General features: G+C 46.0%; 2 protein-coding genes across 7 annotated transcripts in view; both read right to left on the bottom strand.

The window, feature by feature from the left end:
* LOC114018599 (immunoglobulin kappa light chain-like) overlaps positions 1 to 14,348 on the bottom strand; it is a 68,237-nt gene that overhangs the window by 40,944 nt on the left and 12,945 nt on the right. The window contains exons 1-5 of one of the 4 annotated variants that reach the window (XM_037882574.2): positions 3,164 to 3,529; positions 2,592 to 2,924; positions 1,537 to 1,848; positions 740 to 850; positions 284 to 330 (exon numbers count right to left, since the gene is read on the bottom strand). The exons of 1 other annotated variant lie outside the window; for it this stretch is intronic. In XM_037882574.2, the coding sequence (XP_037738502.2) occupies positions 284 to 330; positions 740 to 850; positions 1,537 to 1,848; positions 2,592 to 2,924; positions 3,164 to 3,395 (1,035 nt within the window). In that variant the 5' untranslated portion in view covers positions 3,396 to 3,529. Of the gene's footprint in view, positions 1 to 283; positions 331 to 739; positions 851 to 1,536; positions 1,849 to 2,591; positions 2,925 to 3,163; positions 3,537 to 14,348 lie in introns of those variants that run through there. 2 more of the 4 variants (XM_043535041.1, XM_043535043.1) reach the window with 2 other exon arrangements.
* Positions 6,369 to 12,470, bottom strand: LOC119564054 (immunoglobulin kappa light chain-like). Of its 3 annotated transcripts, none has more exons than XM_043535048.1 (6): positions 10,931 to 12,470; positions 10,501 to 10,641; positions 9,451 to 9,762; positions 8,670 to 8,780; positions 8,210 to 8,256; positions 6,369 to 7,334 (listed from the first exon to the last, which is right to left on the bottom strand). In XM_043535048.1, the coding sequence occupies exons 1-6, from the start codon at positions 10,986 to 10,988 to the stop codon at positions 7,239 to 7,241; spliced, it is 765 nt and encodes a 254-aa protein (XP_043390983.1). In that variant the 5' UTR covers positions 10,989 to 12,470; the 3' UTR covers positions 6,369 to 7,238. The 3 variants fall into 3 exon arrangements, with proteins under 3 accessions (XP_043390983.1, XP_037738496.1, XP_037738497.1); XM_037882568.2 differs by having other exon boundaries at positions 10,312 to 10,641; positions 10,931 to 12,281; XM_037882569.2 differs by lacking the exon at positions 8,670 to 8,780 and having other exon boundaries at positions 10,312 to 10,641; positions 10,931 to 12,284.

Genomic DNA, 14,348 nt, shown 5'->3' with positions numbered 1-14,348 from the left:
TCAAACTTCCCATCATCCTTGTACAGTAAGTCTAGTTATCCACTTTTTACATATGGGGAAACTGAGTCAGAGTAGTAAGTGACTTGCCCATTTTCAGTAGCTAGTATTAAAGCTCATAGTAAGACTCCAACCTCCCTTCCTGCTACTCCAATAGCTAGATCTCACTTTCACCTCTTCCTTCCAGATCAATTAGTTTAAGTTCCAAATATATGAAGCTGATGGATTAGAAATGTCTAAGACAGACACATTGATTTAGACACAGACAGTTTTCAAAGAGCCGTACCTGGGGCTCCTCGGAAGCTGGGGGTGCTGAGACCCTGGGCTGGAATCCTGGAACAAACAAAAACAACAGTAAAAGTTCCTCTTCCACGGTCACTCCCCCAGCTGTAGCTTACTGGCTAATGGTGCGTCCGAGCTATGGATGCGCAGGGCACCACCATGCATGGCACAATGAGAGGGGCTCATCGGAAAGGCTAGTGCTCTTTGTGAACTAGAGACAAGGCGCCTCAGCCATGGGCAGTAGAAGCTACATCGCTCCCTTGGTCACGGAGAACAAAGCCGTTCTCCCAACACAGGAAATTCAAGATTCAGAAAACAAACATTCGGAGATCAGTGCTGGCAGCTGTGACATTTGCAGCCTGTTCATGTCTTGGACGGGACAGTTGCAGTCCCCAGTAGCAAGCAGGGGAGCAGGATTTCTCTCTGCGGGAGAGTGTCTGGGCTGGGCTGTGTTTATTACCTAGAGTGCAAGGGCAGAGGGTCCAGACGAGGCTCAGAGACACCACCAGCAGCAGCAGACCAGCACCAGCTGCAAGGGGCACAATGTAATGTGAGCACTCGCTGGCAGGGGCTGTGGAGGAAGCAAATAAACAGACAGTTGACAAGAAGGTGTGAGTAACAGTAGGGGGAAATTAGTATTGGGGAAATAGTCTGAAATGGGCTACTGTCACTAACACTTCAAAAGTCTTTTTTTCCTCCCTTGGTATCCTGCTGTTAAGTGAATTGTCTCATTAGACTGACCTCACACTTCGTAAGGCAACTCCCATCTTTTCATGTATTTATACCTGCTCCTGTATTTTCCACTCCATGAATCTGATGAAGTGGGTTCTAGCCCACGAAAGCTTACGCCCAAATACATTTGTTAGTCTCTAAGGTGCCACAAGGACTCCTCGTTGCTTTTGCTGATACAGACTAACACGGCTTCCACTATGAAACCTGTCTTTGGAAAACATCTCTCTTCTCAAATACCTCTCAATTCCCCTTTACTCCTCGTATTTATTATTATTTAGCTCTTTACAGGGATTCATATGTACAATCTGGGTGAAAGCTGCCCTAGAGATCAGAGCTACTTTGTCTTGTGGTCCTTGTAATGTCTCAATTCACATTTCTCCAAATTCTCTAGAGAAATTCTAACTAAGACATAGAATAATTCCGCTTTCTGTGATGGAAAGTTACATAGAAGGAGCTCTGACTGTGGCCACTTCACCCCTATTTCACATCTGAGAATCCCTTGGTCTCAAATATAGTATCACTCACCTGCAGAATATCTGGTACTTTTCTTCATACTGTTGCCAGAAGAGTTGAATTTGACTTCACAGGTGAAATTCTTCCCACTGGTCCAGGTGTCCATGGGGACGCTGATGTGATTTATGAGCGTTAAAGATCCATCCTTTGCTTTCAATGAGCGTGTCAGCCCCTGTTCCTGCAGCTCCCCAGAAACACTCCAGGAAACATGGACCGGGCTGGACACTCCATAGATCACACAAGCCAGATTCGCTGTCCCAGTGACTTGACTGCCGCGTGGAAATGGGACCAGAAGCATCACCCAGCTGCTGTTGGTATAACTGTCTGAGCAGAAGGAGGTGGAGAATTTAGTGAGCTGCAGTCTGATTAAAAATGTTAGTCTTTCACTAGGATTTCTGTTGGTGAGAGAATTAAGCTTTTGAGCTTACACAGAGCTGTTCTTCACGTCTGGGAATTTACTCAGAGCTCCTTGCCGGCTCGAAAGCTCGTCTCTCTCACCAACAGAAGTTGGTCCCATAAAAGCTATTACCTCACCCCCCTTGTGTCTCTAATACCCTGAAACCAACACAGCTACAACACTGCATACTGTCTGTCACTGAGACATTAATTCAAAGAAACACATCTATTGAAGAAGGAAATAGTAAATCACCAGACTACCGCTAACTAGATTGTAGCGCAATACGTATCTGCACTAGCCAGGAGGAAAATTGTGTGCAAATTTTAAATTTTTTATAAACATTTCATTAACTCAACATATAGTTTCATGTAGTCGAGGCTCTTAGGTTAGAAATATTCCCTACCTGGGTGCCCTGAACAGTCAGAGAAACTGCAATAATTTATTTTTGGCACTTTCAAGTTTTAACATTTTTACTTATAAAATGTATGTGTATTATATCCTTTCTGTACCCATAGTATTTAATGTTTAGCTGAACTGTTTGTATTAAAGCATGCTTTCCTTTGAACCATTCATCAATAGCTATGGTATCTTGTTACATTTTAATAGGAACATGAAATATGGGTTGTTAATCAATTATTAGTCTCCTTAAACAAGCTATGTGGTTCCTTACCTCCAACAATCAGCGAGGATCCATTCCCGAAGATCAGGTAGCTGCTGCATTTATATGCACAGTAGTAAATGCCAGACTCCCTCTTTTGGATAGTGCTGATTTCCAGTGTCGAGCTGTGTCTCTCATGTTTGCAAGCAAATTTACTTAGATTCTGATCATCCCAACAGTGCTTAATGCATGTTGGTGTCTCACCTTCTCTTCTCAAATACCAAAACACCTTCCATCCTCCTCCTTTCAAGTTTTCTGTGGAAGAACAGTGGATCTTGGAGGTCTCATTAACTTCAACAAACTGGATCCGCTGAGTCTGGTGCAGAAATAACTGCACTCCCAGCACTGGAGAAATAAAATATTGTTATAGTCAGTTTCCATCAGGTCTCCAACTGCCACAGCTGGAATGGATAGCTCAGCACTAGAATTTATTTAATCTGATAACACCTGTGCTCTGCAGCCTAAATGCTAAAATAACCTGCTATTAAAATGCAGCTAAAGCTTGAAAACGTATCATAGTCAACACTGGTGTCCTACTGAAGAGGCTGTTCTCTCAATTCCAAAGCTTAATGCAGAAGTTTTACCTAAGGAAGATAAAACCAGATACTTGGCAAAGATCATTTTCATTAAACAAGTAGAACAAAATCCTGACACGCTGGCCCAAAGGCTGATGCCCAGTGCACTGCTGCAGTGACTGGGTACAGTGTCTTGGTTATGTCCAGTGAGGAACGCCTCCAAGGAGGATGTGCTGTGGTGATAGATACTAGAGGGGTGGGTTAAAGAGGCTACAGCGTATCTTGTAGAATTTCTCTGCATTCCAGTGGCTCAGGGGTGTACTATAATAATTGAGAATAAATTTAAACATCCAGAATATGGATGATCTATAGAAACAAATCCACATGACTTCAGAGCACAAGTCCCTTTGACTTTCAAAGGAGAATGCTCCTAAATCACTAAGGTCTTCTGAAACTCCCAACGTAAGTCTCTGCAGAGTCTTCCATGTTTGGTTTAAGGTATCATATTTCTGGGTGGTACAACACAGATATGTAATGATCGTTTGGCATCTTGTCTTGGAGGACTTTAATTGTACCTTAAATCATCACACTGAAAGCTCTGACATTTGAGAAATAAGACAATGTGGAATGCAATTTTCAAGAGTACAAGTCCCATTCTCAACAGTGACTTAGGGCCAGATGGTCAAAAGTATTTCGGTGCCTATAAAGCAGAGAGGTGCCTCGTGGGATTTTCAAACATGGCTAGGTGGGTTAGGAGCCTCACTCCTACTGAAGTCAATGGAAGTTAAGAGCCTCCGCTTGGATCTAGCAATAAACTGGCTAAAAACCAAACTGAACGGGGCTGGTTAAAAAGCTGCGTCTGGCTGCACAAAAAGGAAAGTGCATCTATCAGTGACCCTTCTGAAACAGCTGACAATAGAGGGCAACATGGGCTAGCGAATAGAGCCATTGGGTCAGAAAAGACCAGATTCCCTCGGTTACTTGTCCACGTCTCCTTAGACCCTACTCCATTTTCTGAGACTGGACTGACTGGCTGCAGCTCCCCTGGCAAAGTGGGGATCGATCTGTTACAAACCCCTTCCCGGCAACGCTCTAATGCTGGGGACCATCTACCTTCTTCCTGCCTTCCCTTTCACTCCCTCCCTCCCATGGTTGGGGCGCGACCCGGGCTAAATCCTGCAGTCCCTGACTGAGGCAATGTTACGTGGAAGCAGGAGTTTGGCCTGACGAAGGACGACTGGACTGGCCAAGATTCTGTCTGATTTCTAGCCCAAGGGCATTACTCACAATTACACAGCTTCCCCTTTGCCCCAATGGAACGAGGAGTTTAGAGGAGCAGAAATTACACTCACACCCACTTCCAGTCCCCTGTGCTTTACCATGGTGGAAAAGGGCTTAATGCAGATGAGAATCAGGTCCCCAGGCTCACTGTTAAGGGGCTGAGTGTTGTCAGTGGCAGTACAGATAAGACCATAGAAATCATAACGCTATTCAAGCACAATGTCTGCCCAGCAAAGTCCCTTATAAAAGAAAGCGCCTGTTATAAACCTCCAAGTAACACTGATTGACAACAGCACAATGCTTTATTTACTGCTAGAGGGATCCCAACACAATGCTTTACAATGTAAATTGCTTTAAGGAACTGGACTTAGGTGCTGATCCTAAAAGCAGCTGAGCACCCACCTCTCCCCTTGACTTTGCAGAGTGTGGTGGGTGCCCAGCATGTCACAGTTGGTGCATCAGCACCTTGCAGGATTGGGCTTTTACACTGTATATAGAAATATCTTCATGCACTGTGGGGGTGGAGCGGGACAGCTGTTTGACAGCCCCACAGCAGCCCTGCGCAGTGCCTTAGGGTGGGAAGTGGAAAGGCGCAATGTAGCCAACTGCAGCTACAGGAGCAATTTTACACGAATGTAATTACCAGGGCTGAGGAGAAAATGGATTTCCGACCCCACACAAATTTTCAAGATACTGAAAACTTTTCCTCTCACTAATTAGGATGGAATAATCAAAATCTCAAAAATTTTCCTGGAATCAAAAATCATCATCGGTTTGGATGAAAGGAAACGTTTTGTTTTAAGAATTTTGAAATGTTTCCTTTCAATTTTCACCATATGAAATTTTGACCAGGTTACATTTTATTTAATCAGTAACTAGCTTAAACTTCTACGCAAGGCGTCATTTTGAACTGGAGAACCAGACTGGTTCATTTTTCAATTTTGAAACTTTTTGTAAAGTCAAAACATTCATCAAAGCTGACCCTTTTCCCATGGGAAAACAAAATCTCCATTTCAACAAATAGGAGTTTTCTGACAAAGAAATGGTCCTTCTAAAGACCTGACCAGCTCTCATAATAACCTAAATGGGAAGTTGGCCAGGGAACCAGAGCCAGCTGCTTTCATCTTGCTGAAAGCATCCTCAGTGACTTCAAGTCACCATTCATTCAAGACCTCAATTTGAAGGCTCAGTGGGAATCAGGGCCCTCCTGCAGTCCTGTTAGGTTCAGTCCTCAGAGTAACCTTAGATCAGATTCAGGCCCCTAGCCATTCATTTTTTATTGGCACTCAGAGAATCATAGACATGTCAGGCTGTAGGGGAAGTTGACAAGTCATCAAGGTCCTGCCCTAGCACAGGGATCTGGACAAGTAAAGCTAGGCCATGCCTGACAGGTGTTTGTTCAACCTGTTCTTTAAAACCGCCAGTGATGGGGATTCCACAACCTCCCTTGGAAGCCAGTTCCAGAGCTGAACTCCCCTGAGAGTTAGAAAGTTTTTCCTACCATTTAACCTAAATCTCCCTTGCTGCAGATTAAGCCCGCAACTTGTCCTGCCTTTAGTGGAAATGATCACCATCCACCATATTTTGACGATGTGCGTGCAACAAGTTCCATTTCAGAGGAGCAGCCGTGTTAGTCTGTATTCGCCAAAAGAACAGGAGGACTTGTGGCACCTTAGAGACTAACCAATTTATTTGAGCATGAGCTTTCGTGAGCTACAGCTCACTCCATCGGTTCTGTGTAACACATTGGTTGTAGCATCCATCAAAAGAAACGCAGATGCTAAGTTAGACAGAAAGGGCCAGACTCTGTTCTCAGACACCGGAATAAATTTGGAGTAACTCCAATGACTGCAACAGAGCTCCTACAGATTTGCACTGCTGTAAACCAGAGCAGAATTGGGCCCAAAGAATTTAAGAGGTCACCTTTCTTATTACACAATAAAGTGAGATTGATGCATTGATCAGGTAAAAGAGGCAAAACAAACATCACTAGTGGGGTTGCCGTCTGTTTTTAATGAGCGACAGTTCGAATGACAGCTTGAACAACAAGTTGTGATGTAAACAGGCAGCGCGTGCAGGCTCAGGGCCTAGGAGAGCTCCAGTCACCGATAATGTGTTGTTATCGTTAGATGGCGCAGAGGGGCTGGCGCAGAGCGGCTGGCGCATGGGACTCTGTGAATCTCGCCCATGGGGGAAAGCAGCAGCCTGCAGAGGAAGCACTGGAGTAGCAGCTCCAGCCCTGGCCTGGGGAGAGATTCTCATCCCTCCCAGCTCCTCCCACATCCATCCTTCCCCTTCCCAATCCCACGGCACGTCCATGTAACGTTAATGCAAAGGGACCATGTGCCTGCTGAGGATCAGGGGAGTTGGGAGCTGTGGTGTAGACAGGGGCTGCACGTCCCCTCTGCCGGCTTCTGCCATCTGGCCTGACTCTTTGTGCAGGGAAGCTGTGTCCGGGTCCCTCTGCAGAGAGAGGGAGGATGATGATGATGAGGAGGATGATGATTGTGTTACCATAGCACCCAGGAGCCCCAGTTATGGACCAGAGCCTCTCTGTGCTAGACGTTGCACAAAACATAGGATAAAGAGACACTCCCTGCCCCAAAGAGCTTCTAATCTAATACACAAGTGATGTGTAAAGTCATCTACACCATGATGCCTTTATACCCCAAAAGGAGATTTCCCACCTGATAAGGCTGGACCCTGTGGGGATCTTCTGAGCTTTTTATTCTAAACAGAGAAGTGGAAAAAATACAAAAAGAAAGGAGACGGAGACAAACAGAGGCTTCTTCCAGCTGTTACATCCAATCAGCAGAGAACCAGCCATCGGTTCCCACGTGTGGATTTCCCTGCACTTGACAGTTCAGGGTTTTACACGTTTCCCTCTGGCCGGTCGCTGCATCGTGCGCCCGTTGTGATTCCGTGAATCGAAATCCAGATGAGCGTATAAGATTCCACCCTGTTTGGCAACAGTTAGAAAAATTAGCCACCGCCTTGCAAAATGAAGGAGGTGATCAGACAGAGCTGAGATCAAGCTTGACATAACTGAACATACAAGCGAGTTTAGCCTTGTGGAAAATTCCCTCTTATCTTGGATTCTCCTGCTTGTCCTCTAAACTGTGTGTGTTTTCAAAACCATCACTGGATTCTGTCTTTAAGAACTCACCTGCTGATCATATTTTGCCAGATCCAAACCCCATATAAATGGACAGTCTCCTACTGAAGTCAGGGAGCTTTGGATCATGCCCACAGCACCTTTCACTGGAAAATCTTCATGCGCCTAACAAATATAATTTCTTAAAGCTTTTTGTCTTTAAATGTCAAAAATGTTCCCAGCTGCACACAAAAACCCTGTAAAGAGTATAGTCAGTAACAATAGAACATTAAAGTTCTCATCATTCTTGCGCAGTTAATCTTCTTAACCATTTTTTACACATGGGGAAACTGAGTCACAGAGCAGTAAGTGACTTGCCCACTGTCCCACAGTAAACTGGTACCAGAGGTAGCATTAAAGCTCCTTGCTCCCCTTCTGCTACTCCAACAGCTAGATCTCACATTCACCTTCGCTTCAAGATCAATCAGTTTAAGTATGAAATCTATGAAGTTGGACCGAGGGACTAGAAATGGCTGAGAGAAACTGACACTCTGAGTACATGTTCTTGACCTTAAGAGGGGCTCTGTGTAAGCTCGAAAGCGTGTCTTCCTCACCAAGAGTAGTTGGTCCAATAAAAGTTATTACTTCACCCACCTTGTCTCTCTAATATGGGACCAACATGGCTACAACAAACACTGCACACATTGATTTAGACAGAGACAGTTTGCAAAGAGCCGTACCTGGGGCTCCTCGGAAGCTGGGGGTGCTGAGACCCTGGGCTGGAATCCTGGAACAAACAAAGACAACAGTCAAAGTTCCTCTTCCACGGTCACTCCCCCAGCTGCAGTTCATTGACTAATGGTGCGTCCGAGCTATGGATGCGCAGGGCACCACCATGATGGCACGTGGAGAGGGGCTCATCAGAAAGGCTAGTGTTCTTTGTGAACTATAGACAAGGTGCCTGGGCCAGGGGCAGTAGAAGCCTTTCTACATCGCTCCCTTGGTCACGGAGAACAAAGCCGTTCTCCCGACACAGGAAATTCAAGTTTCGGAAAACAAACATTCGGAGATCAGTGCTGGCAGTTGTGACATTTGCAGCGTGTTCGTGTGTTGGACGGGACAGTTGCAGTCCCCAGTAGCAAGCAGGGGAGCAGGATTTCTCTCTGCGGGAGAGTGTCTGGGCTGGGCTGTGTTTATTACCTAGCGCGGAAGGGCAGAGGGTCCAGACGAGGCTCAGAGACACCACCAGCAGCAGCAGACCAGCACCAGCCGCAAGGGGCACAATGTAATGGGAGCACTCGCTGGCAGGGGCTGTGGAGGAAGCGAAAAACCAGACACAAGTAAGTGGCTGACTCGAGCCAAGAGGGTCGTGATGCCACCACATCCAGCTCTTCCCTCCTGACCCCATTTCACCACAGGCCTTAACCCCCGAGGAGTGAGGCTACAGGAGCCTTCAGCATCTTTCAGCCTCTCTCTGTTGTGCCCCTTTCATTAGGCTGATGATTTCTCCTGTAATCAGAATCGTCTCTGCACCTTCTGCCATCTACAAAATCCTCCCTGTAGGTCTCTCCTCACCTCATCACCTCTCCACATCTCACCAGGAAACAGCTCTCTGCACCTGCAAGTGCCTCTGTTCCCTTCTCCCTCTGATACTAGTCATCGTTTAACTCTGTAGGGTGCTTTACAGGTACTGTTGGCGTGACATTTTCTATTGACAATCACTGTCTGTGAGCAGTGCAAGTCCCCTTTCCTCCTTTCCCAAAGTTCTCTGCAGATCTGCCTGCTCCTACATATTACCCGATAAGTCCCAACTTTCTCTAATTATAAATTACTTTAAGTAGCTCTGACCATGGACACTTTGCATGTCTAATTACCATCATAATCATCATAACGCCTTGGAGTCCCAGTCATGGAACAGGCCCTCACTGGGCTATTGATCTGACCCCCCTCTACTCCCAGAAGCGAATATAAAATCACTCACCTTCAATATACCGGGCAATTTTCTTAACGCTCTTGCCAGAAGAGTTGAATTTAACATCACAGGTGAAATTCTTCCCACTGGTCCAGGTGTCCGTGGGGACGCTAATGTGATTTATGAACACGAAGGAGCCATCCTTGGCTTTCAGTGAACGCATCAGACCCTGTTCCTGCAGATCCCCAGAAAAACTCCAGGAAATTTGGACTAGGTTGGAAACTCCATGGACCACGCAAGCCAGATCAGCCGTCCCGGGGGAGAGGAGGCCGTGGGGAGATGGAGCCAGAGTCAGCACCCAACTGCTGGTGGTGTAACTGTCTGAGCAGGAGAAAGCACACAGCTCAGTGTGAGGCTCAGCTGAGCTGCAGTTTGATTCAGGGGGTTAAACGTACAAGATGAAAGTAGCTCAAAGGATAAATGTGTTGTTCAATAGGAAAATATGAAGAATCTGACAAATCAAATGATATCCAGCCCAAACTAAACACATATTTGCACTTAAAAGTATGGAAACTCTGTGGTATCTTAGAAACTGATGCAGTCCTAAGAACATTTCCCAATTTCAAAGTATTGTTTCATTCCAATATGGCTCATAGGTTAAAAATATTCCCAGCATGTGCCCTGAAGACAGAAAACCTTCAAGAGTTTATTTTCCACTAATTTCATATTTTTAATTGTGCAAAATACATTTTTTCTGTTCTTTCAGCAGCTAATGTTTATTTGCTCCTTTTTGGTTTCACACAGTCTGTCTTCTAACAATTCAGTCTTTGATAAACCATCACACCAGCTTTTAACATTTTAACGTGCACATGAACTATGTCAGCACTGTCATTCCATTTCTTTCCTAATCATCCAGTTCGGTTTCCTTACCTCCAACAATCAGGGTGGATCCGTTGTCAAAAGTCAAGGTGATGTACGAATTGGTACAGTAATAAACCCCCGAGTCATTCCGTTGGGCATTGTAGATGGCCAGTGTCAAGTTCTGTCCTTCCGATATGCAAGCAACTTTTCTTACATTTTGATTATCTGAGCATCTCTTAATTAACATGGGGGCCTCACCTTCCCGTCTCCTGTACCACCGAGCTGTTATACCTCCTGCTAAAAATTGTTTTTTGGAAGAGCACTGGATCTTCGCTGTATCATTAATGTTCACAAACAGGAACGACTGAAGTTGGTGCAAAAATAACTGCACTTGTACCACTGTAGGAATAAAAGAGGGTGTGTTATTAGAGTCAATTTTCAGCAGGTCATGATCTGCCCTCAATAAACTCGATAGATCAGAATAAAAACAAATGCAATCGAATGATATCAGTGCTCTGGCTGTAGAGCATTAGAAACTATATTAAAACTGTGCACGAGTGAATGAAGAGCATCTCAACTGCAGCAGAACTGTCCGAAGCTACCTGATATCATGAAAGCCAATATCCTATTGAAAAGGCTCCTTTCTCAATTCCAAACTTTAACACAATGACTAATGCAAAAGCTTTACCCATGAAAGACAAAAGCAGATACTTGGCGAACAGCATGATTGTAATAAACAATATCATGAAAGATGAATCTAAAAGCACCCGTCTGGTACGCTGCTCAAGTGGAAAAGGTCTAACATCCTGGTGACAAACGCCTCCTGGGGGGATGTGCTGTGCTGATAGATGCTTTGAACAGGGTTTTGTTGTTGTTGTTTTTTTAAAGAACTCTTTGGGGACAAACTATTTCTTATCTGCATTTGAATCAAACATGGATCTATTGTTATGATTCGGAAAAATAAAATAACCACCAGGATGCGGCACCATGGAGAACATGCAAGAGATTGTATTAGACATGCTTCTGTGTTGAACTGAGACAGCTTGTACCAGGGCTTCCTGACGGGTCAGGCTATTGCATACAATGCTGGGTAAAGGTGTGATTGTGTAGACAGCACAGTACCTGCTGCCTACGGCAAAGGATTTTCCCAAGGGTTCAGGACTCACAACGGGCCAGCTTTTTTAAGAGCCCAGCTCCCATTAGGCACCTAACTAACATGATTTTCAAGAGGCCTCTGCCACTCCCACTGGAACACGTACAGCTGGATACTCAAGAGATCAGCTGCCCAACAGGCACCCAATGCACTGAGCACTTGTGAAAATCTAGCCCTTATGTCAGTTCCTGAGGTTACGTCTACACTTGGGGGAAAAAAAACCCCAACCCTCACAGCAGCGAGTCTCAGAGCCTGGGTCAAATGACTCAGGCTCAAGGGGCTTGTGCTATGGGGCTAAGAACAGCAGTGTAGACGTTCCCATTCGGGCTGGAGCCCTGGCTCTGAGACCCTCCCCCATCACTGGGTTTCATAGCCTGGGCTCCAGCCCAAGCGGGAATGTCCACATTGCTACTTTTCGCCCCTTTGTTTCTGGCCATGTGGACATACCCTGATGGAGCCTCTACACTGCAGCTGGGAGGGAGGGGAGACAGACACGCGCCTGCTGAACACAGCCAGCGCTCGAAACATAGTAGTGTGGCCACAGTGGCCTGGGCCAGCCATGCAAGGTTGGACCCCGGCGATCGGGCACAACTGTACTCAGGCCGGGAGCAGAGCCGCTGCACGAACTGCCGCAGCTACACCCCTATTTATTAGTGCACCAGCTTGAGCAGCTCCGCTCCCAGCTGCCGTGTAGACGTGCCCTGAATAGGAGCCGGGCTCTTCTCAAAATGAGGCTCCACCCAGGGGTGACGAACTCTTGAGAAATCTGAGTGTGGCTCGCTTCAGAAAGGAGACCAGGAAATCCCTGTGAGTGGATTTCCAGACTCCGGAATAGCTCAAGCTTTGTCACCTGCCTCCGAACTCTGCAGTTGCTGACCCCGCATTTTTGCACACCACAAATTCCCATTGATTCGAGTGGAATAGTGCTGGGTGCACCAGGAACGCAGGGTCTGGCCTTGTCAGCCCACAGTCTGTGGGGCTGTAAGGGGCATCCTGGATGCACTGCAAACACTTCATGCAGCACAATACATCATGATTAATCCCCTGACTGGATTCAGAGTAGCAGCCGTGTTAGTCTGTATCCGCAAAAAGAAAAGGAGGACTTGTGGCACCTTAGAGACTAACCAATTTATTTGAGCATAAGCTTTCGTGAGCTACAGCTCACTTCATCGGATGCATGTGAGCAGTGATGAAGTGAGCTGTAGCTCACAAAAGCTTATGCTCAAATAAATTGGTTAGTCTCTAAGGTGCCACAAGTCCTCCTTTTCTTTTTCCCCTGATTGGAGTGGCTTTGGTACCTGTGCATTTTATTTGGCTCCTCATTTATAACAACAATTCTGAGTTTATCATAACCAGATCTCAAAGTGTTTTACAAAGGAGGTCAGTATCATTACCCCCATTTTACAGATGGGGAAACTGAGGCAGGAAGTGACTTACTCAAGATCATGCAGTAGTAAAGCCAGGAATAGAACCCAGGTCTCAGGCCTGTGCGCTGCTATCCATTAGGCCACTCTGCCTAGTGGAGAATTCCTCACCGATATATATTCTCAAAGTCTCTGGTTTGTGCCAAGAAATTGCATTTTTTTCCACACTACTCAAAGGTAAATTGATTTTTGTGTTTACTTCATGGACTCTTCTGCTTCTCCTTTGCTCCAACCATTTCCTCTACAGATGAGCTGGGGGAGCAATTTCCACATCCTTGGTAACCAAAAGCTGGGAGAGAGAACTGAAAAAGCAAACAGCCCAAGCTCTTTGCTAGTGGAACAAACAGAACAAAGGTGTCAAAATGACTGGCTTGAAGCTGACCACAAAAGCAAGTGCAACTATCCGAGCAGCCGGCTCTGAACCTTCTTTAAATATTTACTCCTGTGCAGCAATTCATGTCATTTCCTTGGTGGCTGTTTGTCTTGCAGCCTGTGGGTTTGTAAGATCGGGTTTAATTTGTTTGTGTAAAACATGCTGTAGAAACGAAACCAATGAAAATAATTACAGCCGCTTTCTCTTGGCTTTTAATAGACTTGTATTGGAGAAGATCCAGTGTAAGGTGAATTTGTACCCATGCAGTGTGACTGGAGGCAATAGTATTTAGGGCATAATTTTCCAATGTGCCTAAGGGTACGTCTGCACTGCACGATAGACCCGGGTCTGCCCCAATATGGCTAAATTTCTGTTATAATTATAGCGAGGGCTGCAAGGTTATCAGGGACAATTGAAATAAATTTCACAGCAGAGGTGCAGGAAAACAATTATCTGTCACGGAAGGTAGGATAGCGGGGATCTGTTGGCGGGTGACAGAAAGTGAGCGCTCCCTGCACTTATCCTACAGCAGCGGCTCCTGGCTGGGGCGGGGCTGGGCTCAGCTCCCAGTTCCAGGCATTGCAACCTGACCCACGTGCTTGCTGCACCACTCAGATTTGGGGCGGGGGGGGTCCACCCTTCAGTAGATTAGCATTGCAACCGAACGAAAGGGGTCTCAACTCACTCAGGAGCGGGGCCCAGCCCCACCCGGCCACGAGCCCACAGCTGCAGGGGTCTTGGACTTTACTCACATCCATAAATAGTGTGACCCCCATGAGCCCTATGCCAAAATTGCAGCAGAATTAGTTATAGCTAAGATGATTTGCCTGGACCATAGGAACTTTGTATGGGATGATGCCAATGTACCTGTACCAGGCACAACTATGGCACCAGACCGCAGGTTCATCAAAGCTCTTTTCACATCTCTATGTACCTATTTATCCTGATCACCCCATTGTGAGGTACAAAGAATTATCCCCATTTCACAGCTGGGGAACTGAGACCCAGAGAGACTTGGGAAAACATATTCAAAAGCCCTTAAGTGACTTGGGAGGCAAAGTCCCACTTTCAACAGGGACTAAAGTACTTAAATCCCTTGAGAGTCGTTGGGAAGTAAATGACCAGCCCTAGGCCACACACGGAGCCTGGGGCAGAG

Source organism: Chelonia mydas, chromosome 24 (genome assembly GCF_015237465.2).
Source record: "Chelonia mydas isolate rCheMyd1 chromosome 24, rCheMyd1.pri.v2, whole genome shotgun sequence".
NCBI classification, from domain to species: Eukaryota; Metazoa; Chordata; order Testudines; family Cheloniidae; genus Chelonia; species Chelonia mydas.
This window is presented reverse-complemented; position numbering and strand designations above follow the sequence as displayed.